Below are 25,225 nucleotides of genomic sequence, written 5' to 3'. Positions count from 1 at the left end.
GGGCTTCTCTCTAGTTGTGGCGCACGGGCTCCAGAGTGCACAGGCTCAGTAGTTGCAGCGCGCAGGCTTAGTTGCCCCACGGCATGTGGGATATTAGTTCCCTGACCAGGGATCGAACCTGCGTCCCCTTCATTGGAAGGTGGATTCTTTAACCACTGGACCACCAGGGAAGTCCCGGAAACTCAAGATTAACAAAGATAAAATATCAGCTCCCTATTCCACTTCCTTTATCCTATCAAATTCTGTAGTTAATGAGCTGGGCTTTTTTGTTTTCCTTGCTTAAAACTTGTTCTTTTGTTTGTTTGTTTGTTTGTTTGAACCTTTTTTTAAAATTTTATATTGGAGTATAGTTGATTAACAATGTTATGTCAGTTTCAGGTGTACAGCAAAGTGATGATTCAGTTATACATATGCATGTATATATTCTCTTTCAAATTCTTTTCCCATTTAGGTTATTACAGAATAGTGAGCAGAGTTCATTGTGTTATACAGTAGGTCCTTGTTGGTTACCTATTTTAAATACAATAGTGTGTATATGTCAATCCCAAACTCCCAATTTATCCCTCCCCTGATCTTCCCCCTTTGGTAACCGTAAGTTTGTTTTCTAAGTCTGTGAGTCTGTTTCTGTTTTGTAAATAAGTTCATTTGTATCATTTTTTTAAGATTCTGCATATAAGTGATATCATTTGATATTTGTCTTTCTCTGACTTCACTCAGTATGGCAATCTCTAGGTCCATCCGTGTTGCTGTAAGTGGCATTATTTCATTCTTCTTAATGGCTAAGTAATATTCTGTTACATATATGTACCACATCTTCTTTATCTGTTCCTCTGTCAATGGACATTTAGGTTGCTTCTATGTCTTGGCTATTGTAAACAGTGCTGCAATGAACACTGGGGTACATGTATATTTTGCACCATGGTTTTTTCCAGATATATGCCTAGGAGTGGAATTGCTGGATCGTATGGTAGCTTTTAGATTTTAAGGAACCTCTATACTGTTCTGCATAGTGGCTGTACCAATATACATTCCCACCAACAGTGTAGGTGGGTTCCCTTTTCACCACACCCTCTCCAGCATTTATTGTCTCTAGACTTTTTGATGATGGCCATTCTGACTGGTGTGAGGGGATATCTCATTGTAGTTTTGATTTGCATTTCTCTAATAATTAACGATGTTGAGCACCTTTTCATGTGCCTCTTGGCCATCTGTATGTCTTCTTTGGAGAAGTGTCTATTTAAGTGTTCTGCCCATTTTTTGATTGGATTGTTTTTTTAACATTGAGCTGCATGAGCTGTTTATATATTTTGGAGATTAATCCTTTGTCTGTTGATTCGTTTGCAAATATTCTGTCCCATTCTGAGGGTTGTCTTTTTGTCTTGTTTGTAGTTTCCTTTGCTTTGCAAAAGCTTTTAAGTTTCATTAGGTCCCATTTGTTTATTTTTGTTTTTATTTCCATTACGCTAGGAGGTGGATCAAAGAAGATCTTGCTGTGATTTATGTCAAAGAGTGTTCTTCCTATGTTTTCCTCTAAGAGTTTTATATTGTCCGGTCTTACATTTAGGTCTCTAATCCATTTTGAGTTTATTTTTGTGTATGGTATTAGGGAGTGTTCTAATTTCATTCTTTTACATGTAGCTGTCCAGTTTTCCCAGCATCACTTATTGAAGAGACTGTCTTTTCTCCATTGTATATCCTTGACTCCTTTGTCATAGATTAGGTGACCATAGGTGCGTGGGTTTATCTCTGGGCTTTCTATCCTGTTCCGTTGATCTATATTTCTGTTTTTGTGCCAGTACCATACTGTTTTGATTACTGTTGCTTTGTAATATAGTCCGAAGTCAGGGAGCCTGCTTCCTCCAGCTTCATTTTTCTTTCTCACGATTGCTTTGGCTATTTGGGGTCATTTGTGTTTCCATACAAATTGTAAAATTTTTTGTTCTACTTCTGTGAAAAATGCCATTGGTAATTTGATAGGGATTGTATTGAATCTGTAGATTGCTTTGGGTAGTATAGTCATTCTGATAATATTGATTTTTCCAATCCAAGAACATGGTAGAGCTTTCCATCTGATCATGTCATGTTTGATCTCTTTCATCAGCATCTTATAGTTTTCAGAGTACAGGTCTTTTGCCTCCTTAGGTAGGTTTATTCCTAGGTGTTTTATTCTTTTTGATGTGATGGTAAGTGGGATTTTTTCTTTAATTTCTCTTTCTGATCTTTTGTTGTTAATGTATAGGAATGCAACAGATTTTTGTGTATTAATTTTGTAGCCTGCAACTTTACTGAATTTGTTTATGAACTCTAGTAGTTTTCTGGTACCAACTTTAGGATTTTCTATGTATAGTATCTTGTCACCTGCAAACAGTGACAGTTTTACTTCTTCTCCAATTTGGATTTCTTTTATTTCTTTTTCTTCTCTGATTGCTATGGCTAGGACTTCCAAAACTATGTTGAATAAAAGTGGCAAAAGTGGACATCCTTGTCTTGTTCCTGATCTTAGATGGAATGCTTTCAGCTTTTCACCATTGAGGATGATGTTAGCTATAGGTTTGTCATATATGGCCTTTATTATGTTGAGGTGTGTGCCACTTTCTGGAGAGTTTTCATCATAAATGGGTGTTGAATTTTGTCAAAAGCTTTTTCTGCATCTATTGAGATGATCATATGGGTTTTATTCTTCAATTTGTTAATATGGTGTATCACGCTGATTGATTTGTGGATACTGAAAGATCCTTGCATCCCTGGGATAAATCCCACTTGATCATGGTGTGTGATCATTTTAATGTATTGTTGGATTCGGTTTGCTAGTACTTTGTTGAGGATTTTTGCATCTATGTTCATCAGTGATACTGGCCTGTAAATTTGTGTGTGTGTGTGTGTGTGTGTGTGTGTGTGTGTGTGTGTGTGGTAGCTTCATCTGGTTTTGATATCAGGGTGATGGTAGACTCATAGAATGAGTTTGAGAGTATTCATTCCTCTGTAATTTTTTGGAATAGTTTCAGAAGGATCTGTGTTAACTCTTCTCTAAATGTTTGATAGAATTCACCTGTGAAGCCATCTGGTCCTGGACTTTTGTTCGTTGGGAGTTTTTTAAATCACAGGTTCAATTTCATTACTTATGATTGGTCTGTTCATATTTTCTGTTTTTTCCCGGTTCAGTCTTGGAAGGTTGTACCTTTCTAAGAATTTGTCCATGTCTTCTAGGTTGTCCAGTTTATTGGCATAGAGTTGCTTGTAGTAGTCTCTTATGATTCTTTGTATTTCAGTGGTGTCCATTGTAACTTCTTTTTTATTTCTAAGTTTACCGATTTGAGCCCTCTGTCTTTTTTTCTTGATGCGTCTGGCTAAAGTTTTATCAATTTTGTTTATCTTTTCAACAGCTTTTAGTTTCATTGATCTTTGCTATTGCTTTCTTTGTCTGTTTCATTTATTTCTGCTCTGATCTCTATGATATTTTTCTTTCTGCTAACTTTGTGTTTTGTTTGTTCTTCTTTCTCTAATTGCTTTAGGTGTAAGGTTATGTTCTTCATTTGGGATTTTTCTTGTCTCCTGAGGTAAGATTGTATTGCTATAAACTTCCCTCTTAGAACTGCTTTTGCTGCATCCTATAGGTTTTGGAGAGTCGTGTTTTCATTTGTCTCTAGGTATTTTTATATTTCCTCCTTGATTTCTTCAGTGATCCATTGGTAGGTTAGTAGCATATTGTTTAACCTCCGCATGTTTGTGTTTTTTACAGTTTGTTTTCTTGTAGTTGATTTCTAATCTCATAGTGTTGTGGTCGGAAAAGATGCTTGATATGATTTCAATTTTCTGAAGTTTACCAAGGCTTGCTCTGTGGCCCAGCATGTGATCTACCCTGGCAGATGTTCCATGTGCACTTGAAAAGAATGTGTATTCTGCTGCTTTTGGATGGAATGCTCTATAAATATCAATTAAGCCTATCTGGTCCAATGTGTCATTTAAGGCCTGTGTTTCCTTATTGATTTTCTGTCTGGATGATCTGTCCATTGATGAAAGTAGGGTGTTAAAGTCCCTCACTATTATTGTGTTACTGTCAATGTCTCCTTTTATGGCTGTTGGCATTTGCCTTATATATTGAGGTGCTCCTATATTGGGTACATACATATTTATATTTGTTATATCTTCTTCTTGGATTGATCCCTTGATCATTATGTGGTGTCCTTTTTGTCTCTTGTAACAGTTTTTATTTTAAAGTCTATTTTGTCTGATATGAGTATTGCCTCCAGCTTTCTTTTGATTTCCATTTACGTGGAATACCTTTTTCCATCCCCTCACTTTCAGTCTGTATATGTCCCTAGATCTGAAGTGGGTCTCTTGTAAACAGCATATATATGGGTCTTGTTTTTGTATCCATTCAGCCAGTCTGTGTATTTTGGTTAGAGCATTTAATCCATTTACATTTAAGGTAATTATTGATATGTATGTTCTTATTGCCATTTTGTTAATTGTTTAGTATTTGTTTTTTTGTAGGTCTCTTTTCTTCTCTTCCTCTTTTGTTCTCTTCTCTTGTGACTTGATGACTAACTTTAGTGTTGTGTTTTGATTCCTATTTCTTTTGTGTGTGTGTTTCTATTGTAGATTTTTGGTTTGCAGTTACCATGAGGTTTTGATATAGCAGTCTGTATATAAACAAGATTGTTTTTTAAGTTGCTGGTCTTTTAATATCAAATGATTTTTTTTTTTTTTTTTTGGCTGCATTGGGTCTTCATTCCTGCACCCGGGCTTTTCTTTAGTTGCTGCGAGTAGGGGCTACTCTTTGTTGAGGTGCACAGGCTACTCATTGCGGTGGCTTCTCTTGTTGCGGAGCACGGGCTCTAGGTGCACGGGCTTCAGTAGTTGTGGCGTGTGGGCTCAGTAGTTGTGGCTCACAGGCTCTAGAGTGCAGGCTCAGTAGTTGTGGCATGCGGGCTTAGTTGCTCCGTGGCATGTGGGATCTTCCGGGACCAGGGATCAAACCCGTGTCCCCTGCAATGGCAGGCGGATTCTCAACCACTGCGCCACCAGGGAAGTCCCTGCATTTTCAATATCCTGTACCTTTACTGGGTGTTTGCTTTTTCTGGTGAGCTTTTCCATTTGTAATTTTCTTGTTTCTAGTTGTGGCCTTTTCTTTTCTGCCTAGAGAAGTTCCTTTAGCATTTGTTGCAAAGCTGGTCTGGTGGTGCTGCATTCTCTTAGCTTTTGCTTGTCTGTAAAGTTTTTGGTTTCTCCATCGAACCTGAATGAGAGCTTTGCTGGGTAGAGCATTCTTGGTTGTAGGTTCTGCCCTTTCATCACCTTAAGTGTATCATGCCACTCCCTTCTGGCTTTCAGAGTTTCTGCTGAAAAGTCAGCTGATAGCCTTATGGGAATTCCCTTGTATGTTATTTGTTGCTTTTCCCTTGTTGCTTTTAATATTTTTTTCTTTAATTTTTCTCAGTTTTATTACTATGTGTCACAGCATGTTCTTCCTTGGGTTTATTCTGCCTGGGACTCTCTGTGCTTCCTGGACTTGGGTGACTGTTTCCTTTCCCATATTAGGGAAGTTTTCAGCGATTATCTCTTCAAATATTTTCTCGTGTCCTTTCTCTCTCTCTTCTCCTTCTGAGACCCCTAGAATGCAAATGTTAGTGCATTTAATGTTGTCCCAGAGGTCTCTTAGACTGTCCTCATTTCTTTTCATTCTTTTTTCTTTATTCTGTCCTGCAGCACTGATTTCCACCATTCTGTCTTCCAGGTCACTTATCTGTTCTTCTGCCTCAGTTATTCTGCTATTGATTCCTTCTAGTGTATTTTTTCTTTTCAGTTATTGTATTGTTCATCTCTGTTCTTTAATTCTTCTAGGCCTTCGTTAAACATTTCTTGTATCTTCTTGATCTGTGCCTCCGTTCTTTTTCCTAGGTCCTGGATCATGTTTACTGTCATTACTCTGCATTGTTTTTCGGGTAGGTTGCCTATCTCCACTTCATGTAGTTGTTCTACTGGGGTTTTATCTTGTACCTTCATCTGGGACATACTCCTCTGCCATCTCATTTTGTCTAACGTTCTGCAATTGCAATTTCTGTTCCACAGGCTGCAGGGTTGTAGTTCTCCTTGCTTCTGCTGTCTGCCCCCTGGTGGATGAGGTTGGTCCAGGGGCTGGTGCAGGCTTCCTGGTGTGAGGAACTGGTGCCTGCCCCACTTGTGGGTGGAGCTGGGTCTTGTCCTTCTGGTGGACAGGGCCTTGTCAAGAGGTGTGTTTAGCAGGCAGCTGTGTGCTCAGGAAGACTTTAAGCAGCCTGTCTGTTGATATGTGGGGCTGTGTTCCCACCCTTTTGGTTGTTTGGCCTGAGGCGTCCCTGCACTAGAGCCTACAGGCTGTTAGGTGGGGCCAGGTCTTGATGGGAAAAGGTGGCCTCCAGGCCAGCTCATGCCAATGAGTACTCCCCAGGACTACAGCTGCAGTGTGTTTGTCCCCAGAGTGAGCCACAGCAGACCCTGCCTCTGCAGGAGACCCTCCAATACCAGCAGATAGGTCTGGCCCAGGTTCTTCTGATGTCACTGCTTTTTTTCCCTGTGACCTGGTGCACACGAGAGCTTGTGTCCGCCCTCCAAGAGTGGGGTTTCTGTTTCCCCTAGTCCTATGGAATTCCTGTGATCAAACCCCACTGGCCTTCAAAGCCAGATCCTCAGGGGCTCCTCCTCCTGTTGCCAGACCCACAGGCTGGGGAGCCTGATGTGGGGCTCAGAACTTCTTTCACTCCTGTGGGAGAACTTCTGCAAAATAATTATTTTCCAGTTTGTGGGTCGCCCACCTGGCGGGTATGGGATTTGATTTTATGGCAATTACGCCCCTCCTACCATCTTGTTGTGTCGTCTTTGTCTTTGGATATAGGATATGGTTTTTGGTAGGTTCCAGCATTTTTTTGTTGATGGTTGTTCAGCAGTTAGTTAGTTGTGATTTTGGTGTTTTCATAAGATCTCATGTCCTTCTACTCTGCCATCTTGTCTCAACCTCCCTAAAAATTGTTCTTTTAAATATGTGTGTGTGCGTGTGCACACAATATTCACAAGCACTTAGAAGTTCTGGTAAAAGTCAATGCTCAATTTTGAGCAAAAAGTTATTATAAACAATAGCAACTCCCTCCCCCCACCACCAAAGAAAGAAAAATTCTTCTAGCACTCTTTGAACCTTAAAGAGTGTTTTTATAGGCCAGCTCATTGTTTTTCTTCTCTCTGAAAAATTAGAAATGATAACTGTTTTGATGAGTTCTACAGAAAAAGACAGTTTCCATGATTTCATTTCTTGACAAAGAACAGGTGCCTCACTTGGTTTCTGCCACATGTAAGCAAATTCCCAGACGTAAAACCTCCCCTCAGAGGAAGCAATGTGGGTCCACAGAGCTATCCTGAGCTCTGTCCCCTCTTCCCCTGGCCGTGTGAGGTGGCCAGCTAGCAGGGGGAGGCATGGGAGAAGAGACTTAACCATCCCCACGTGAACACAGCCTGCACGGTGGCTGGGGCTATCAGGGTGGCCTCTGCCCTGTCACTGCTCCATCTGGCTAGTCTCTCCACAAAAAAAACCAAGGCCTGCCTGTCTTTTATAATCTTCTGTTTTAAAAGAGAGAAATCTCCAGGGAGAGAACAGGACCCTAAAAGTCCAAGGCCTGGAATTCCTCCTTTCTCTCTTTCCATTTTAAACAGGAAACATTCATGCTAAGAGGGTCCAGAGGGAGTGTTGGTTGTATGTTCATTTTAAGGCAGATAATGTTTGTGTGTTGCAAATGTCAGTGATTTATCCCAAGGGCTTAAAATGAGTGCAGAAAAACCACATGTTTCACTTCATGCAGAGAAATATCATCAGTAGATTTTGAGAGAAAACACAGGTTAAGGATTTTTTTTAAGTGTTTTGAAAATCTTTAACGTGAACCAAAAGGAAATAGAAATGAGCACGGTGGGAGAGGGGGGAAGCTTAAAATATTATACGATAAAAGATATAATGAATGCTGGAAGTTTTCTAAATAAAAAATAACATTCTAAAGGAAAGGAAAGATGAAATCCCCATCCTTTATTTCCCAGCGCTGGAGTGACAGATTACACATTTGTGCTCTATTTGTCATGGGCAATTTAAAATAGAGCAAAGCAAACTGCACTGAATAATAGCAGTTGATGCTATAATAACTTGTACGCAAACAATTTAATTTTTTTATCTGAAAACTCTAACTAAATTAACCCAGGCTCAAGGATCTATCTTTCATTATTATACATAGCTAAATTAAGACATAAAAAAGTAGAGAGAGAATTCTATTATTCATCCCTATGAATGTGTTCACATGCTGCTTTCCACATGGACCCAAGCTTGGAGCTTGTCAAATAATCATGACTTGGGGAACTTACTTACAGAGCTGTTTTCACATCAAACTGCAGATTACAGGGTGATTGTGACCCTCATTGACAGTGCTTGATTAACCACAGGCACCGTATTCTTACAGCCCTACCATTTCTTTCAAGTGTTCTACCAGATTGTACTCTGACATTGGAGAGCTTTTCATTAATTATTATTGTTGCTGTTTTCCTTTAAAAAGGAATAATAAAAAGAGGAATGGTAGAAAGTGGGAAGGATCTGGGCATGGTAGTAGTGAATATGTGCACAGAAGGTTTATGGGATTTTAAGAGCTGCAAACAGAACTCATCTGTTTAACCCCAGGCTAGATAAGATGCACTCATCTGTACATTGTTTAGAGACCTATTGCTTCTGTTATGACAAATGGATCAGAAGATGCTTGTTGTCTTAGTAGAGAGATCCAGACAGGGTCGCTTTCTGTTAGTGTTTATTCTCGCCCTTTACCTTTCTGTGTGCCTACTCATTACACAGTACAACTTAACAGCTGGTTTGTCTTTTCCTAATCTGCTACCGGCTGGGTGGTACTTATTGACTTTGCAGTAGAAGTGCTTTATATCAAAGTTTTGGGTTGGTAATTCCAGGCTCTAGGTTGGGACTTTCTCTAGGAACTGTAGAGAGAGGAGGGCACACTAATCCACAAAGGGATGTCACAGAAGCCAACCAGAGTTAGACCAAGACTGTGACTCATGTAAAGAGCACCCCACAGACCTAGGAGAGAAGTGAATGCAATCCCTGGGAAATTTATGACTCCAAATAATGTGTGCATTTCTACCACCATGTTTATGTCAGGCTTCAGGGAAGTGGAAACGGGAGGGGGCAAATGATCCCAGCTTTAATAGAGCCAAACTCAGCCTTGTTTAGGGAACTAGCTTGGTTACTATAATAAGGCCAACATATAAACAAGATAGAATTATATTTCTCCTTCAGGCACCAATCAGTCCTGACTGACATGCTGGCTCCATGAGGTCAAGGAGCCAGGCTCTTACCTTCTTGTTGCTCTGCCTTCCTTAGCATGTGGCTTTCTTGTATCTAATATGGCCACTCCAGGGGCCAACAGAAAGGCGGGAAGAGAAGAAGAGTGTCCCTTTCTTCCTTTTAAGGGCACACATCACGTCTGTTCACATCCCACCGGCCAGATCCAGGCTGTGGCCACGCCAAACTACATGGGAGGCTAAGGAATGTGGTCATCATCTGGGCAGCTGGCTTCGTAGTCATTGATATATGTCTATTCTCTTTCCAGGGGAGGACCAGCGGATCCTGTAGACTATCTGACAGCAGCACCTCGAGGGCTCTACAAGGAAAGGGAGCTTCCGTATTACCCAGGGGTTCATCCTGTGCATCCGCCCAAAGGGAGCTACCCCCGCCCCCCAGATCTGAGGATCACAGATCTCCGGTATACCCAGTACTATCCGCCCCCGCCAGCCCCCCAGCACAAAGGACCCTTCCGACAAGATGTCCCACCTTCCCCTCCTCAGCACCACAGAGTACCAGCCTACCCAGAAATGGGCAGACCAGTGCCCCGAGGGGGCAGCCCAGATCGGTACCCCTATCGAATGCAGGATCCCCGGCAGAAGAACCCCATGACCGCAGCCGTGTAGCTGAACGCCACCAAGCTCAGCCCAGCCCAGAAAGGAAGACATCCAACATCACCTTTGTTCCTCCTACACCTTAAGGCCTTCTTCCTGTTAAGAATTCTCCATGGTACAGATTAGGTTTTTCTCACTGAGGCTGCAACACATGACTGCTAATCAGAGAGAAAGAAGGGGACAGGAGTTTGGGCAGGGAAATCGGAAGGAAGAGGAAGGATGGGGCCATGAAAAAAATACTGCCTGAAATACTTTTAGACTTGTTCAGGTCACTGAGAGTGGCAATTGAACAGGCAAATAACAATGGAGATCTACAACACGGTGCCTCCCTGGAGCACAGACATGCCCCACAGCACTGGCATCACGGAGCGCAGACTCTGCCCGGGATCATCATCCATTCAGAGACTAACCTTCAGCCACCTGATTAGCGTTGTTAAGTCTGTGAAGAGTGGTTGCCAATATGGGTGTCCTAAGTGAGTGGTTTTTACATTGAAAAAAACAACAGTGGCAAACATGACGAGTGATCTCCTTGAAATGTTTTATACCTAGAGGGAGGCTGCATTTCTTTATTTGTAGAATTTTTCAGGTTCTCAGTTCCACTCACTTGGTATAAGCATGTCACGTTTCCTTGCTTTTAGTATAAAAGTAAGATGTGAATGCAGTATTGGTGTCCTGGGAGAATGTACAAAGCTAGTCAGAGCTTCCAGAAGAAATAGATGCCTAGCATCAAGGCAATCAGGTTAAGAGGCTGACATTCCTGTGGTCCTCACCTTCTTTCCTCCCACGTTCCAGGCACAACAGCATGGAGATATCTGGTTTCCAAGGCATCCCAAAATCTCCTGCCTATAATTACTGTAAGTGGGGGGCCTCTATTTTAAGGCTCCCACTTGAGAGTTAAGACGTACTCGGGAAAAAGAGGGCCCACTGGTTAGTTTGCACAGGAAGCAGTGCTCTGGAGATGGCAATTCCAGACTCAGTGCCAAACAGTGCCATATGCACCCGGCGTCAGGGAGGGGCTGACCGTGCTCGTTGGGAACAATAACCGGCAGGTTGTAGATGGTGGTGACTGACTCTGTGTGTGTGCGCGTGCGTGTGTGTGTGTGTGTGTGTGTGTGTGTGTATGAAAGTGTGTGATTACCAGTATGGAGAATGGAAAATAAAAATGCTTTCTGGAAAGTTTGATGAGGAAGGGAATAAAAAGGAAAAAAGCCAGAAAACAGAAGGAACATAAAACTAAATCATTGTATATCTGCTATATTATTTCATTAACAGAAGTCAGGGCAAGACCAAGGTCAAGGTCTCCAGTTGGGAAAAGAAGGTCTTATGGCTTCGAAAAGCTGAAAGCCCACCCTCCAAAATCCATCACAATGTTTTTAGAGCTTTGCAGCTATATTCTACTTATTTCAACATAGAACCTCTAGAACCTACAACCTAACCCAAATGAGAACATAAGAGAAAACTGAGAAACCGCAAAGCATGGGAGCAGCAACTCGAATTGTTCAGTGACTCTTGCAGTACTTTTTAAAACCTTTTTACATTCCTTCTTCATTCCCTCCCATAAAAATGTCTTGAGTTCAATTTAGACATATTTTGGCCAAGATTAGGATACCTCTGACTGCTAGGATTTAATAAATTATAGTATTATTGAATATATAGAGTATCTCTCCAGCCCAGTTTAGTCTTATTTTAATTTAAAATAGAGATCTGTTACCAAGAATGATGCAACTGCTGGGTTTAGACTTACTTAACTAGTGTTATTTACTGAACTTTAAGAGGTATCATTTTCTAAACTACAGTTTACTTATGGCCCTCTTGAAAACAGACTGTCAAGTTGTTTTTTGCCCTCTATCAATCATCTCTCTTATGCCAGGCACCTTTAGACTGTTTGCAGTTTGTGCAGAGGTTGAGGGTTGGGCCCTGCTCACCTAGAGCTGGAGTGCAGGTGAGCTGCAGGGTTTCCCAGCCAACATGCTGCAAGCTGCCTTCCCCTCAAGCTAAATAAACCTTCAAGAAGACAATGATAACGTGAGGGAAGTGTGATGTATTTTGAAGCATTAAAAATCAGCTCTTTAGGGTGTTCCATAATTTAACCAAATTTCTGTAGACTACTGGACATAGCCAAGCCAGAAGCTTCCTTCTGGATTAAGGCCAACGTCCCACAAGGGGCAGTGGTATAAGGTGAGACGCTCTGTGTGTGTTGGAGGAGTGGCCCTCGTAGGAAGAATGCCTGTATTTTCACCACATTGCCACCTTGTACGCGTATCTCCTGCACTCAGGCTCGGGGAAAGCTGCTCCAAGCATGGGTGTGTGTTGTACACACAGGTAATAAAACAGTTGCTAATCCTGAGGTGCAGCCAAGGATGTGAAGGTACTATGAAAACAGATGAAAAAAAGATTATAGCAGTTTTCTTTTCTTGCTTGGAAGTAGAACACGTGCCCCATTAGACCCTACCCAAAAGAAGCTAGCATTACGTGTGCGACCGTCTTCATCAAGCCAAGTAACAATTAAGAACAGCTTGAATGTAAGCTTTATAAATGCCTGTGAACCAGCCCTCCAACTGTCACCACCCAGAGGTTATGGAACTCTTTCCCAGTATTTAAGAGAACAGGTTGTTTAGAACATTTAGAAGACCAGGCTATAATCAATAGGTGCTCAGTAGCAGGAAATAGTTCCTGGTTTATTTACGGCCTTGGAAAAACTCAACCAGGTGTCTCCTTGTAGCTCGGAATGCTAATAGACCCCCAGGAAAAGGTGGCACGGCGAGCTTGGCGAGCTGCAAATCCATCAACGTACACCCACCCGGCTCCTCACCTGACCACTGGGTCATCCAGGCCTTGAAATGGTGTATTGGCCTCAAATAACTAGTTATTTTAAGGAGCTCTGTTTTTGTCCCTATTTGCAGGAATAGAGAAATAAAAGGGAGCAGACCACCGAAAAATTTTAGATGCAGGCAAATTCAGTCCTCTACAAGGGAGCGAAACACAACATCTCACTAACCCATTGTGTCATTGGTCTGTGGCAGTGTCACTCTTGGTATAATATTGCTTCCCTATGGTATCACATCACTGGATGAAAGGCAAGCTCAAAGTCAGGAGTATTTTCTTAAATCATGATTGACAACAAAAATTGGGGAAAAAAATTACCGTGAAGCTCCTTATTCTTAGATTTTTAGATCTATATGCGTTGACCTCATAGTACAGCACAGAGCAAAGATCTTATAATCAAGAGCACAGGTAGAGCCACAGACCCACCGTCACCCTGAGGAGGAAACTCTATGCATACCAACTGAGAGAGGAGATTTGAGACTTCACTGTAGCTTTATTTTTGCCACCAGTAACAAAATTAAAACATGATTCATTATTCCTTCCAAAGATTTAGGAACTTCTTGAATGAAATCTATCTTCTGAAGGAAATCCACCTGACAACTTTTGGAGTTGCCATGCATAGGGCTGGTATACACAGTGATCAAGCCTTTAAAGAGTGTTCATTCCCTAACCTGTAACCACAGCGTTCATTTTCTTTGGAGGAACATCTTAGCATTTCAGAGGGATATAGAGATCTGGAGAGTTTGGTGTGGACAGCAATATGTGTCTCTAAAACTTTCATTGGCATTAAGCCCTGAAATCCACAATGAATGGCCTTCAAATTGGTGCTAAATTGGGTAGACACCCTACTGCTTTGAGTCCACGAGCAACAGAAAGTCCAGATTTAGCGCAATTAGGCAGGAGGGAGTTGGAGTCGGAAACAGCCCGCGATGGTATTTCTCTGCACTCCCGGTTCACGCCGACTTAAGTGGAAATGATGCCACAATGAGACCAGAAAGAGGAGTCCCCATAAGATATCCCTACAAAGTCACCTTTCTGATAAAAAAGAAAATGAAAGTTAGATATCTAAAATAAGCCTAGAATCTCATATGCAGCTACAACTTCTAAGGGAAACTCTCCCTCACGTCCTTAAATCGTAATAGAGTCTCACACAGCCTGGCTTTTAAAGGTGGGCTTCACGATAAGCCCCGAGTGGAGAGTGAACTAACCCCCAAGACTGTCTCCTGACTCAGCTCTTTCAGACAGTGTTATGTTCCATCCATGCTGACTGCAGTGCTGTTTACTACTGGAACATAAAAACAAAACCTGCTGTTTATACAGTCACTTTTTCTAGTGTTTTCCTGTGCTTATATGATACCAAGTCTGTCCATAAGTTCTGGAGATAAATTATCTGCAATCATATTTTGGCATAGGGGGTGGAGAATGAATTCTTTACAGACTTTTTAGGATGATCCCATTTTTACCACAGAAAGATTTTGGATATTGTTATATATGAATATATAAATTTTTCTTGTTTATTTTGCATCAAAATAAAGCTTTATTCAGTCAGTAAAAGTCAAATCTTGTTTTTTACCCACCACCGGTTTGTTTTAGGGTTTGATGAATCAATAGGTAGGTAGGTCTGGTCCTGCTCACCCTTGAATAGCAACCCCACAGGGCAGAGGACACAGGGAAAGAGCATCCGTCACATGCTGGGCTCCCCCAAAAGCAGATGCTTGAGATGGGAATGAACAAGCAGGATGTTTATTTGGGAGTGCACTTGGGTTCAGTACCTATAGAAGGCAGGGGAAGAAGACAGGATGGGGCGGAGAGGGAAAGACTGAGCTGCCACACACTCCCAACTTGGGCTCAGCCAACTCCACAGGGAAACTTGGAGCTGCAGTGGCCCCATAGAGTCATCCCAAGTGGGGACAAGGGAGATGGGCCTTTAGCCCACTATCTTGGTCAGGGGATAGATACGGGCTACTCCTGGCAGTAGGGGAGACCCAGAACCAGGCAGTTTTCTTCAGGTGAGGCAATCCCCAAAAGGGCTGACAGCTGGGGTCATCCTTGGGCGCTATTCGCAGCAGCTGGGAAAATAGCTCTTCATTCCTGAAGTGGGATCTGGGCAGTGCATCACAGCATCCACAAATGCATCCAACACTGTTGACCCCTCTCTCATGTTAGAAACACTCTTACCTTGTCTAAAGAAACATGATTCTAAGTTGGTTTTCCTTGAGACCATCCCTACGTTTCCCAGGCAACTCCACTGGCTCTTCTCAGCCCTCTCCACACTCTCCAAGTTCATCCACAGCCTTTTAGCTACCACCCTGGACTGCTTTGCTCACACTTTCCAGCTCTGATCTCTCTCCTGAGGACATGCATTTCCACTTTCCTACTGGACATCCCCACTGGGACTTTCCGTAAGCCCTTTGCACTCAACATGTCCAAACTGAAAACAGGCTTTCTCCAAAGAAACCTGCTTCTCGTGACTCTATGCTGGCCAATCACACGACCATGTTCACAGTTACAAACCAGAAATCTGGGAATAATCCTTGACTTCCCATTTATAACCCTGCTCCTTCCCCACAACCATATCCATCTAAAGAAATGGAAGGCCAGCAAATTCCATCCTGCAATTCTATCAAATATGTCCATGATTGCTGACATCCTACCATCACCTTAGTTCAGCGCCATCACCTGTCACCCACCCTCCTCAGTAACCTTCTACGTGATCTCCTGCCTCTTACTGTGTTTCCTTCTGACCCGCTCTGTACTGTACACACCCCACCACCTTTGGTAAATAAAATTGTATTGGAACACATACACACTGATCCACTGATATATTGTCTAGTACTCTTTCACACTACAGTCTCAGCCTCTGCTCTGTACTGCCAGAGAGACTTTTCTGAAATGGAGAGCTCACCATATTACTCTTCTGGAGGCAACATGATCTTGTTGAGAGAACATTGGCTTTGAAAACAGGCAGACCTGGATCTAAAATTAGGTTCAACCACTAATTAGCTACATAACCTTGGGTAAAATATTTCTCTCTCTAGGCCTTAGTTTTACCATTTGTGAAATGAAACTCCTATACATCTTATGGGATTGTTTTAAGAATTAACTCACATGACAAACATAGGAGCTCTGGAGCGAGTTTTCACCAGCTCTCAGGAGCCAGTTGTCTGCATCTCTTCCCAACTCCGTGTTCAGTGATGTCACATTGGTAGCTTGAAATAGGTCATGTTGGAAGCATTCACAACACAGAAATTAGCATACCCTACAAATCAGGACTTTTTCCCCTCTAGAGAGCCAGTTGTTAAAGATGACCAGCACACCACTGTATATAACATACAGTTATATGTTTACCAGCATGCCACTGTATATAACACACCGTTAGATGTTTACTAGAACACTGCTATGTATACTATATATAGTTGCCCGGCAGTCAAGGAAAATTAATCCTTGCCTCCATACACACACACACACACACACACACACACACACACACACACCCTCACTCCTCAAAGCCTTTCTGTGGGTCCCTAATACTTGCAGCTTAAAGTCTAAAGTCCAAAGCCCTCCCAAATCAGTCCACTGTGCCTCTCCCTCCTCATGTCTTGTCATTTATGTAAGACATAAGTTTTACATCTTATACTGTTGTCGTTTCCAATTACTTTTGTTTATTTGAACCAAGCGTGCATTTCACAGCTCTGTTCTGTGGCAGCACGCAATAAACTCAATAAGCACAGCCTCCCCTGCTCAGAACACCCTCTGTCCTGTGGATCTTCTCTCCTCCTTCAGGTCCCAGACCACCTGGCTCTTTCTTTCTCCATGAAGACTTAGATGCAGAAAGAGGAGGTTGGCTCCCTCACATCCACCCCACCCTCTTGGAGCAAGACTTACTGAAGGCCAGAGACACAAAAGCTGGAGGCCACGCTTTCCAGATTTCCTCACAGCTTGGGTGCCACGTGAGGCCCAGCTTCTACCAGTGAGACTGAACACTCTGGAAGACGGAACTGAGGCCCAGGCATGCTTCTGCAGGCAAACACAGTACTAGAGGCATTTGGTTTTACTCTAAGGGTGTCTGGTCTCTAGCTTCCTGGGGGTCAGGAGGCCATGTGAGGGTCATCCACTGTGTTAGCAAGGATCACAGCTGAGGCAGTAGGATTCTGTTGCCCACAGCTGCGGCAGTGGCTTTCCAGGGCCCTGACTTTCTGGTCGTTGAAGGGTAGCAACTCCCTCAGCGGGCCAGTTCTGTAACGTTCTGAGATTTATTCCTGGAAACCCTGCCTGGACCCTGCTCCTCCACCCCTTCCAACACGTTTGCAAACACCTAACTCCCTACCTTAAACCCCTTTCTGTTTCGCCAGAAGGGAGTCAGTTATCTGCAACTAAACCAACCAAGACACCTGCCACAGCCTTCTCCCAAGGCAGAGCTGGCAATTCTCTCCTGTGTGTTACTGAGATCCTTTCTGCAGATCCTCAATAAAAATTTTATTACCTCTATTACAATGATTGGTTTCCATGTCTGTGTGGCCTTCTGAGGCGGATCGTATATGTGACACATTGCTTGGCTCTGATTATACCCTCAAGAAATATTTGTTGAATTCATTTGAATGAAGAAATGAGGTGTGAGGATTCTTTCCCTGAATTGCTGCACTGCTGATGTTCCACCTCACAGCCCAAACCATAAATCTCAAAGTCCTTTTGTTAAAGATCGCCTGGTATTATTCCTGAGGTGAAAGGTGTTCGCTCACGTGGGCAGGCCAGGTTCCAATTTAAAGCACAAAGCAGACTAGGAGATTGTAAATGCAATGGGTAATGCATTATCTAGAGAGTAAAGAGAGACTTAAGTAGAGAGAAAATGTATTACTTACAACCTACTAAGATGGAAATACTTTTAGTGACAGATGATTACTATTATTATTGTATAATTCCTTGGATTTTAGGCAAGTGCTTTGCAATCACTTGCATTACTTGTTCCTTTCAACAACTGTAAGTGGTGAGTTGGATGGTTCCCTGACTTTCCATAAGGGAACTGAGTCTTGCATACAATGGTACTAAAATAGATGTTTAATGAACACTGCTTAGGCATATCCAAAGAAACTAGAGATTACTTCCGTAAGTGTCTTGACAATTGAGATTTCTTTTTTAGCGGCCATGTTTATACTGATTATTGTTTACAACACATGCTGAATGTTTCATGACCACAGTAATTTTTGCTTCTCATTCTCTGTTCACAGTCAGAGAACATCAGGTTCATTCTTATTTTATGACCGAAGAAACTGAGGCATGAAAAAGCCACCCAGGTACTCCAGGGCCACGCGGGGGAGAGAAAGCGGAACTTTCCTTATTCATTAAGTATTTTTCAAGAACCTACTATGTTCCTGGCACGCTTGCCAACTCCTGAGCAGGCTCTTTGCCATGTGGGTGGGTACCTCACCAGCTTGCATCAGAAGTTCCTTCCTCGACATGTGGCTAATGTGCTTCGTCCCTGTACCTTCCAAATCACTGGGCTCTCAGAGGTCATCGGTCATGGTTAAAGATGGCCCACGTCCTCTGGAAGAGGAGGAGAGCTGTCAACATTTAATGTTCAACTACCATCCTTTTGACTTGAACGTTTATTTGGCTGGTTGTTACTGACTCTCCCCACACAATCCCAAATACCTAAGTTTGCCACATAATAATGAACGTGCAACACCATAAAAAATGGTTTAACTGGACCCTAACAACCCTTGACCTTGTAGCTCTTCTGCCTAGTCAATCTAATAAGAAGTTCAAAAATAAAAAGTGATTCAATTGTGGCCCAACAGATACTTCACGTAAAATGCAGCAGAGGACCCCAGACATGGAAGAGCCTTGGATTTTACCCTCAAGGACCTAAGAGTCAAGGAGGAGAGAAAAACAAGTATACAAAGAACCGAAACTCAAAGCTGAATGTAGAGAGTGCTTGAGGGAGATGTACTCTGCCAGGGAAGCCTGACTTTTCACTGTGGGTGTAGACAGGATCAGGGTAGGTCTTATGGAATATATAACGTCTGAAATAACCTTAAAGGATGGGAAGAACGTATGCAGGCCAAGCAAAGGAGGATATTGGCTTTCCAGATGAAGAACAGAACACAAGCATCTACACAGAGATAGGAAACTTCCAAATACGTTTGATTGGGGGGGAATGGAGAGGACAGATTGTGTGATGGGGGTGGGAAGGTTGTAGGTTAATAATTATAATAGCTAATATGATTCAGTGCTTAGCAATTGCTAGATACTGGCCTAAATGTTTTTCGTAGTTTAGCCCATTTAACCCTCTAACTCTATGAGAAAACAGAGCCTTAAATGAATTACGTAACTTGCCCTTGGAATTTCAGACCCAACAAGAATAAGTACGTAGGGGCTCTAGGGATTTGGGTACTTGAGAGAATTGCTCACACAAATGGGTAAATAAAACTGGCCCAGATGAAAGCACTATGTGAGTTGAATTGGAAAAATTCATCAGATCATCAGCCCTTAATAAAAAGGGGAGGGCTAATACCTACTGAGTGTACAGGAGCCATGCTAGTTGCTTTCCTTACATATATCTCATTTTCTCTCCACGTCTATTAAGATGGGCATTATCTCCATTTTACAGGCAAGAAAACTGAGGCTGTAAAAGCATAAGAACCAGCTATAGCTAGTAAAGTGGCAGCTCTGATCTCACCTCCAGCTCTGAGTCCACAACGTTCCTTGCTACACCAGTGAACAGTGGGGATTAAAAGTAAATCTCAGTGTAATTTCTTTTAATTCTTCATAGCTTACGTTGTGATTACTATTTAAAGTGTGTGCAATGCTGAAGAAAATTCAGAACGTGTAAATGCAGATTTTGACATTTTAGACTCAAGAAACAAGCAGCCTCGTGTTAGTTCCACTATATATTAAATTATAATCTACGTAGACAGCAGTTTTGAAAGGCATCCAGGCAAATAAGTTGTACTTTTGACTGAAGTCAGACAGGTAGATGAAACTTTGATGACTTAATTCCCCCAACTATTAAAGGTATAAGCAGACCAGGACCCTAAGTTGGAGAGAGGCTGCCAGAAAATTTATTGAGAGCAGTAAAGTGCAGGGCCATAATTTCAACAGGTTATCTTGCTTCTCTGGCTAATTGTTTTCCAAGGTTTCTCAGCTCAGACCCACTCAGCATTCTTATCACCTGGGAAATGTGCACGCTCCTTAGGATATTTTCCAGCGTGCAGCCACCTGTGTCCTCCAGTCACGGCTATATTTTTGCTCAAAGACCCGTTGATTAGACTTAAGAGCCGTCCCAGCCCCACAATGCTCAGTTTTGCTGATCTTCAGAGAGACGGTGGTATCACCTTTGATTCATGGAGAGTGCAGCTCAAACCCAGCCCTGTGCTTTATTAAAGCAGCTTTTAGTCATATTATACCTTCCCAGTTTGGAGCTCCAAAAGCCTCCACCACCTAGGAGTCAAAATCCCTTCGATAAACAGCATTTGGGGTGATTGGAAAGGGGGGCCTTTGCCTTGTACCCTCCCAGCATCTGCCTCTCGACCCGCCAGGTGTGAGATGGCAGGCGGGGAGGAGGCGATGGAGACCCAGGCAGAGCCCTGCTCTCCAGGTGGCCTTTCAATATCCGTTTCTCTCCTGACCCTCTCTTGACCTTCTCAGTGTGACAGCGTTTGGCCTGGGGCTGTGCCTCTTCATGGTGATTTTTTTCTCTTCGGGTTTTAAAGGGGAAGCCTCATAGAGCTGCAGCCACACTGCTTTGGGACCCACTTTCAAAGGATCCTGTTCTCTGGACTGTGTTCTGCAAAATCAAGCAACAGGATGCAGGCCCTCAGCAGAGAACACAGTAGAGCAACTAGCATATGAGCACCTGCAGGTAAATCAACTGTCCTATAGGTGTCGGGTGTGTGAAACCTGGCTTTGTCCCAGAGCACAGAACTTTGCCTCTACTGTTATATCAGCCCCCCTCCCCTAACACACAAACCAGGCCTGAGCCGTGAAAAGCTGAGCGTGGGGAAACCTGAGTATTCTTGGCTGCAAGTGCCAGCCGTGCGCTATTGAAAAGCATGAGGCCCTTCCCAGGGACCTGGCATCAGGATATCCCCATCCTTCCTTAGAGCTGTCCCCAACTCCCTCTGGGGTCTTCACTAAGACTTGACTGCTCTCTGCCACTCGGATCCTACACCATCACCCTGCCCCAGCCAACTCACTGGAGTGGGGTTGATGAACAGAGTCACGTTGGGCCAAGGTCGGGGTGTGCCACCTGGCAGATGCACCCTCCGCCCTCCCCCACTTCTCAGTCGGGGGACAGGCCATCCTAGAGTCAGGCACAGTGGTGGATGTGCTGCGAGTGGCTCTTGTATTAACAAGCTGGGGGACCCAGCTAGTTACTGACCGTCTCTTGGCTTCAGCTGCCTGTTTCTAGAGTGGTGATGATCATGCTGACCTCATAGGATGATGTGGAGAGTACACAAAACAATGTACACGAAGCATTTATTATATCAGCCAATAGAAGCTCAGTGTTATTTACCATTATTAGCCCTGATTTTTGCAAAGAATCTGACTCTAGTCAGAACTTAAATAGCACACCATCACCATGAGAAAGTATTACCTTTCCAATTCTCTGCTTCCTACAAGAAGAAAGACTGGGTCAGGTGCTTGTATGTCTTCAAAACCCCTTTACAACTTGTTAAGCTCTTTTATTAACAGAGGGCCCGCCTCAGACTTCTGCAGGCTCCAGTTTGAATTTTATAACTTTGTTTTGCTTTTACTGTATTTATTATATACTTATCTTCTATTTAGTAAAAAATGATCCTGGCTTTTTTCCACTTACAGTAGTGAAGTAAGTTTTCATTAAAAGCAAAATGATTTAGGTAAATATTAAGTAGATAATGGCACACATGTATACAGTAACAATCACGGCATGTTTAAAAAAAAAAAAGTGATGTTCAGAAACACTGTGCTAAGCCAGTAGAGCGGTGCCCCAGGGGCCTCTGAGGCTTCCAGAAGGTAGGGCAACTTCTGTAGGATGCAAGCTGGTGGGCTGAATCCTAGGACTCCATGGTAAGTTATAGAGGAATGACATGAAGCAAGAATGTTCTGAGATAGGGATTGTGCTGACCAGGTTGATTTCCCTCAAGGGGGATCTTCCTCAGCCTTCAGCCCCTCCTTGTTCCTGGCTGGAACAAGGGGCCCACCACGTCCCTATGGGTCCTTTTCTTTCTCTCACTCCTCAGCAGTGGTGACAGCAGGGGCATTTGGATGATTCTTCCCCTAGACCCAGAAACAAACCAGACTGCACCCAAGAAAAGTTTTCTTTTCCCCAAACATCGGTGTTAGTGTAGACATCAATCCCTGCCTCCATCATTACATGGCATCCTACCAGAGTGTCTTTGTGCCCAAATTTCACTCTTCTTATAAGTATGCCAAGCATTGAATTAGGGCCTACCCTAATCCAATATGACCCCATTTTAACTTGACTGTATCTGCAAAGACCCTATTTCCAAATAAGATCCCATTCACAGGTACTGGAGTTCAGGACTCAGACATACCTTTTGGAGAGGCACAATTTAATCCACACACTATCCATGTATAGAGGCTCTCCCCCTATCTCTGCACCTCCCACCAGCCTCCCATCAAAATCTTTGTCCAATGTGCGGCTAAGACTCATGCACACTGAAGTACCAATGACAGACTGCACAGACCCTGCTAGCACCTTACTATGTTCCTTTTCCCCCCTTTTTCCTGAAGAGGTCACCATTTTCTTGGGACTGGGAATAAGTCAGCAAGAGATGGGGACAACGTGTGTCTGCCCATCCAGATTCCATATTATATTAAAAAATAAAAAATAAAACTTGCTTTCCTACACTCTCCTTCAACATAGGGGAGGTCATAGATCACTGTTCCAGCCAATGAGAAGTAAGCAGAAGTATCTGAGAATTTCTGGGAAGTGTTTGATTTCCATATACAAATAGCACTCCTGCCTCCTTCTCCCTTACTTGTCTCTTCTCTTTCTTGCCCGGCACCTGAATGTGATGGCTAGAAGCCCAACAGTCATCTTGCAACCATGAGGTGATAAGCATGAAGATATTAGATCAAAACCCAACATGCTAAGGATGGTGATGCAGAAATAATATTTAAAATAGCCAACAGTTATTGAGCATTTAATACACACCAGGCATAGTTTTGGGTGCATTAAATGTATTAACTCATTTACTCCATCAACCCCATTGGCTAAGTATATTATTACCCCTATTTGCAGAGGATGAAACTTGTAAAAACCACACAATGGGCCACAGGGTCTATGCGATTAACTCCTGTTGTATTCTCACTCTCATCAAAGGTAGAAAGAGTCTAGGGTCCTGACGGCATCATTGAGCTGCTCTGTAGATCATTTCCTTTTAAAATAATAAGCCAGCGTTGGTTGGGGTTTATGTTACTTGCAGCTGATTGCATTCTTGACTGACACTGATATTACCTCATAGGGTCATCGAAAGGATTAAATGAGAAAATAGGTCTGTGGTTGGAGAAAAAAACAGCTACAGACAGTTAATATTGTCTAAAACACAATTCTTGACAAAGGTTCTCCATAAGTAGTTGGTTTCAACGTTTAACCATTATTTTAACAAATAATTAAGTCAATAATGTGGTAGGCAGAAGAATGTCCTGCCAAAGACGCCCTCATCCTCATCCCAGGAAACTGTAAATACCTCACATTATTTGGCAAAAGGGAATTTGCAGATGTGATTAAGGTTAAGGACCTTGAACTGGGGAAATTATTTTGGGGATTATCCAGGTGGGTCCAATCCAATCAATCACATGAATCCTGAAAGCAGAGAACCTTCCCCAGCTGGAGCGAGAGAGAGATTCAGATGTTGCTGAAGAGAGGCCTCCAGGAGCGACGAACCAGGGATCGCAGCCCTACAGCACATGGAACTGAAGTCGGCCAACAGCTGAGTGAGCCAGTAAACGGATTCTCCCCTAGAGCTGACAGAAAGGGACACAGCCCTGCCAGCCCCTAGATTTTGGCCTGGGAAGACTCATACTGGACTTCTGGTGTACAGGACTGTAAGATAATACATTTGCATTACGCCATTAAGTCTGTGATAATTTGTTATAGCAGCAATAGAAAAGTAACACAGAAAACAACGGAATTTCAGGCAACATCCAGAGCGTTGGCTTAGAGGCTTTAGAGACGAAGCTGAGGAACTTCTCACCAGGTCAGTGAGAATCTCTCCACAGCATGGAATCAATCACGAAGATTTTTTTTTTTTAACATCTTTATTGGAGTCTAATTGCTTTAAAACGTTGTGTTAGTTGCTGCTGTACAACAAAGTGAATGAGCTATATGTATACATATATCCCCATATCCCCTCCCTCTTGCGTCTCCCTCCCTCCCACCCTCCCTTATCCCACCCCTCTAGGGGGACGACGCAAAGCACCGAGCTGATCTCCCTGTGCTATGCGGCTGCTTCCCGCTAGCCATCTATCTTACATTTGGTAGTGTATATATGTCCATGCCACTCTCTCACTTTCACCACGATTTTTGTGTGAAGTCTTCCGGCCTGGTGGTGTGACTGAGCCTGTCTTAATGCAGCCTGCAGGGTTCTTCTGATAAACGATTCAAGGGGCACCACTCACATAGCCCTGGGGGTGGCACTCATACAGAACACAGTGTAAACAGTGCCTCCTACAGCTGTGCAGTGCGACAGGTCTGCTAGTGGGAGGGGCCGTGTGGGATCACAGTGAGAATAAAGCTAGAGCTGGGTGGGCCAGGGATAACCAGGGCAGTGTCTGTACAAGGCATGGTACGGCGGCCTCTCTGAAAAACACCTGCTAGCCGTCCAGTGATTTTGGTATTTGATAATGAGTGTAAAATGCCACCTTGTAATGTCAAAAACTCCATTTAAAAAGGGAACAAAAAGGAACGCTTTGGGGTTTTCTCCTCTCAGCTGAGCCTCTGCTGTCAGGTGAGCTGGTCAGTGTGGGCCTCGTGTGGCCCCATCACTCTCTCTGTCACAGCTAATGAGGGGCATGCCTTGAGAGGAAGCCAGTTAGTTTTAAACCTGAAGGTTAAGTTGAGGACAAAGTTGACAGTCCGATGACAAGAGTCTGCGTTTTGACTAAAAATTTGGTGAAAGAAATATTCAAGATCTTGAGAAGCACCTGTCCAATTTAACCTTCTTCCCGGGGAAGGTGTGCCCTCCTAGTCAGAGATGTGGAAATGCACCAGGGCCCACTTCCTGCAAGGATGCAGATTCCAGGGCTGCTGTGTCAGATACAGTTATATCTGCTGACAAGAAACCAGTTATGTAAAGACGCGAGAAATGGAAATGCTGCACCAATTTTCCAGAACAAAATCTGCCTCTAAAAAGGTGTAACTTCATGCAAAATATGCCTCATCATTTGAATAACAAAATAAGATATGCAAGGGAATAAGACTTCTCAA

General features: G+C 43.0%; 1 protein-coding gene across 3 annotated transcripts in view; it reads left to right on the top strand.

The window, feature by feature from the left end:
• Positions 1-18,165, top strand: part of PARD3B (par-3 family cell polarity regulator beta) — a 1,041,870-nt gene extending 1,023,705 nt beyond the window's left edge. For 2 of the 3 annotated variants that reach the window (XM_068544614.1, XM_068544613.1), the window contains one exon: positions 9,624-14,268. In XM_068544614.1, coding sequence (XP_068400715.1) covers positions 9,624-9,981 — 358 coding nt within the window. In that variant the 3' untranslated portion in view covers positions 9,982-14,268. Of the gene's footprint in view, positions 1-9,623; positions 14,269-18,020 lie in introns of those variants that run through there. The other variant, XR_011074130.1, reaches the window with a different exon arrangement.
• The last annotated feature ends 7,060 nt before the right edge of the window (positions 18,166-25,225 follow it).

The sequence above is a fragment of the Eschrichtius robustus genome, chromosome 5 (genome assembly GCF_028021215.1).
Source record: "Eschrichtius robustus isolate mEscRob2 chromosome 5, mEscRob2.pri, whole genome shotgun sequence".
Taxonomy (NCBI): domain Eukaryota; kingdom Metazoa; phylum Chordata; class Mammalia; order Artiodactyla; family Eschrichtiidae; genus Eschrichtius; species Eschrichtius robustus.
This window is presented reverse-complemented; position numbering and strand designations above follow the sequence as displayed.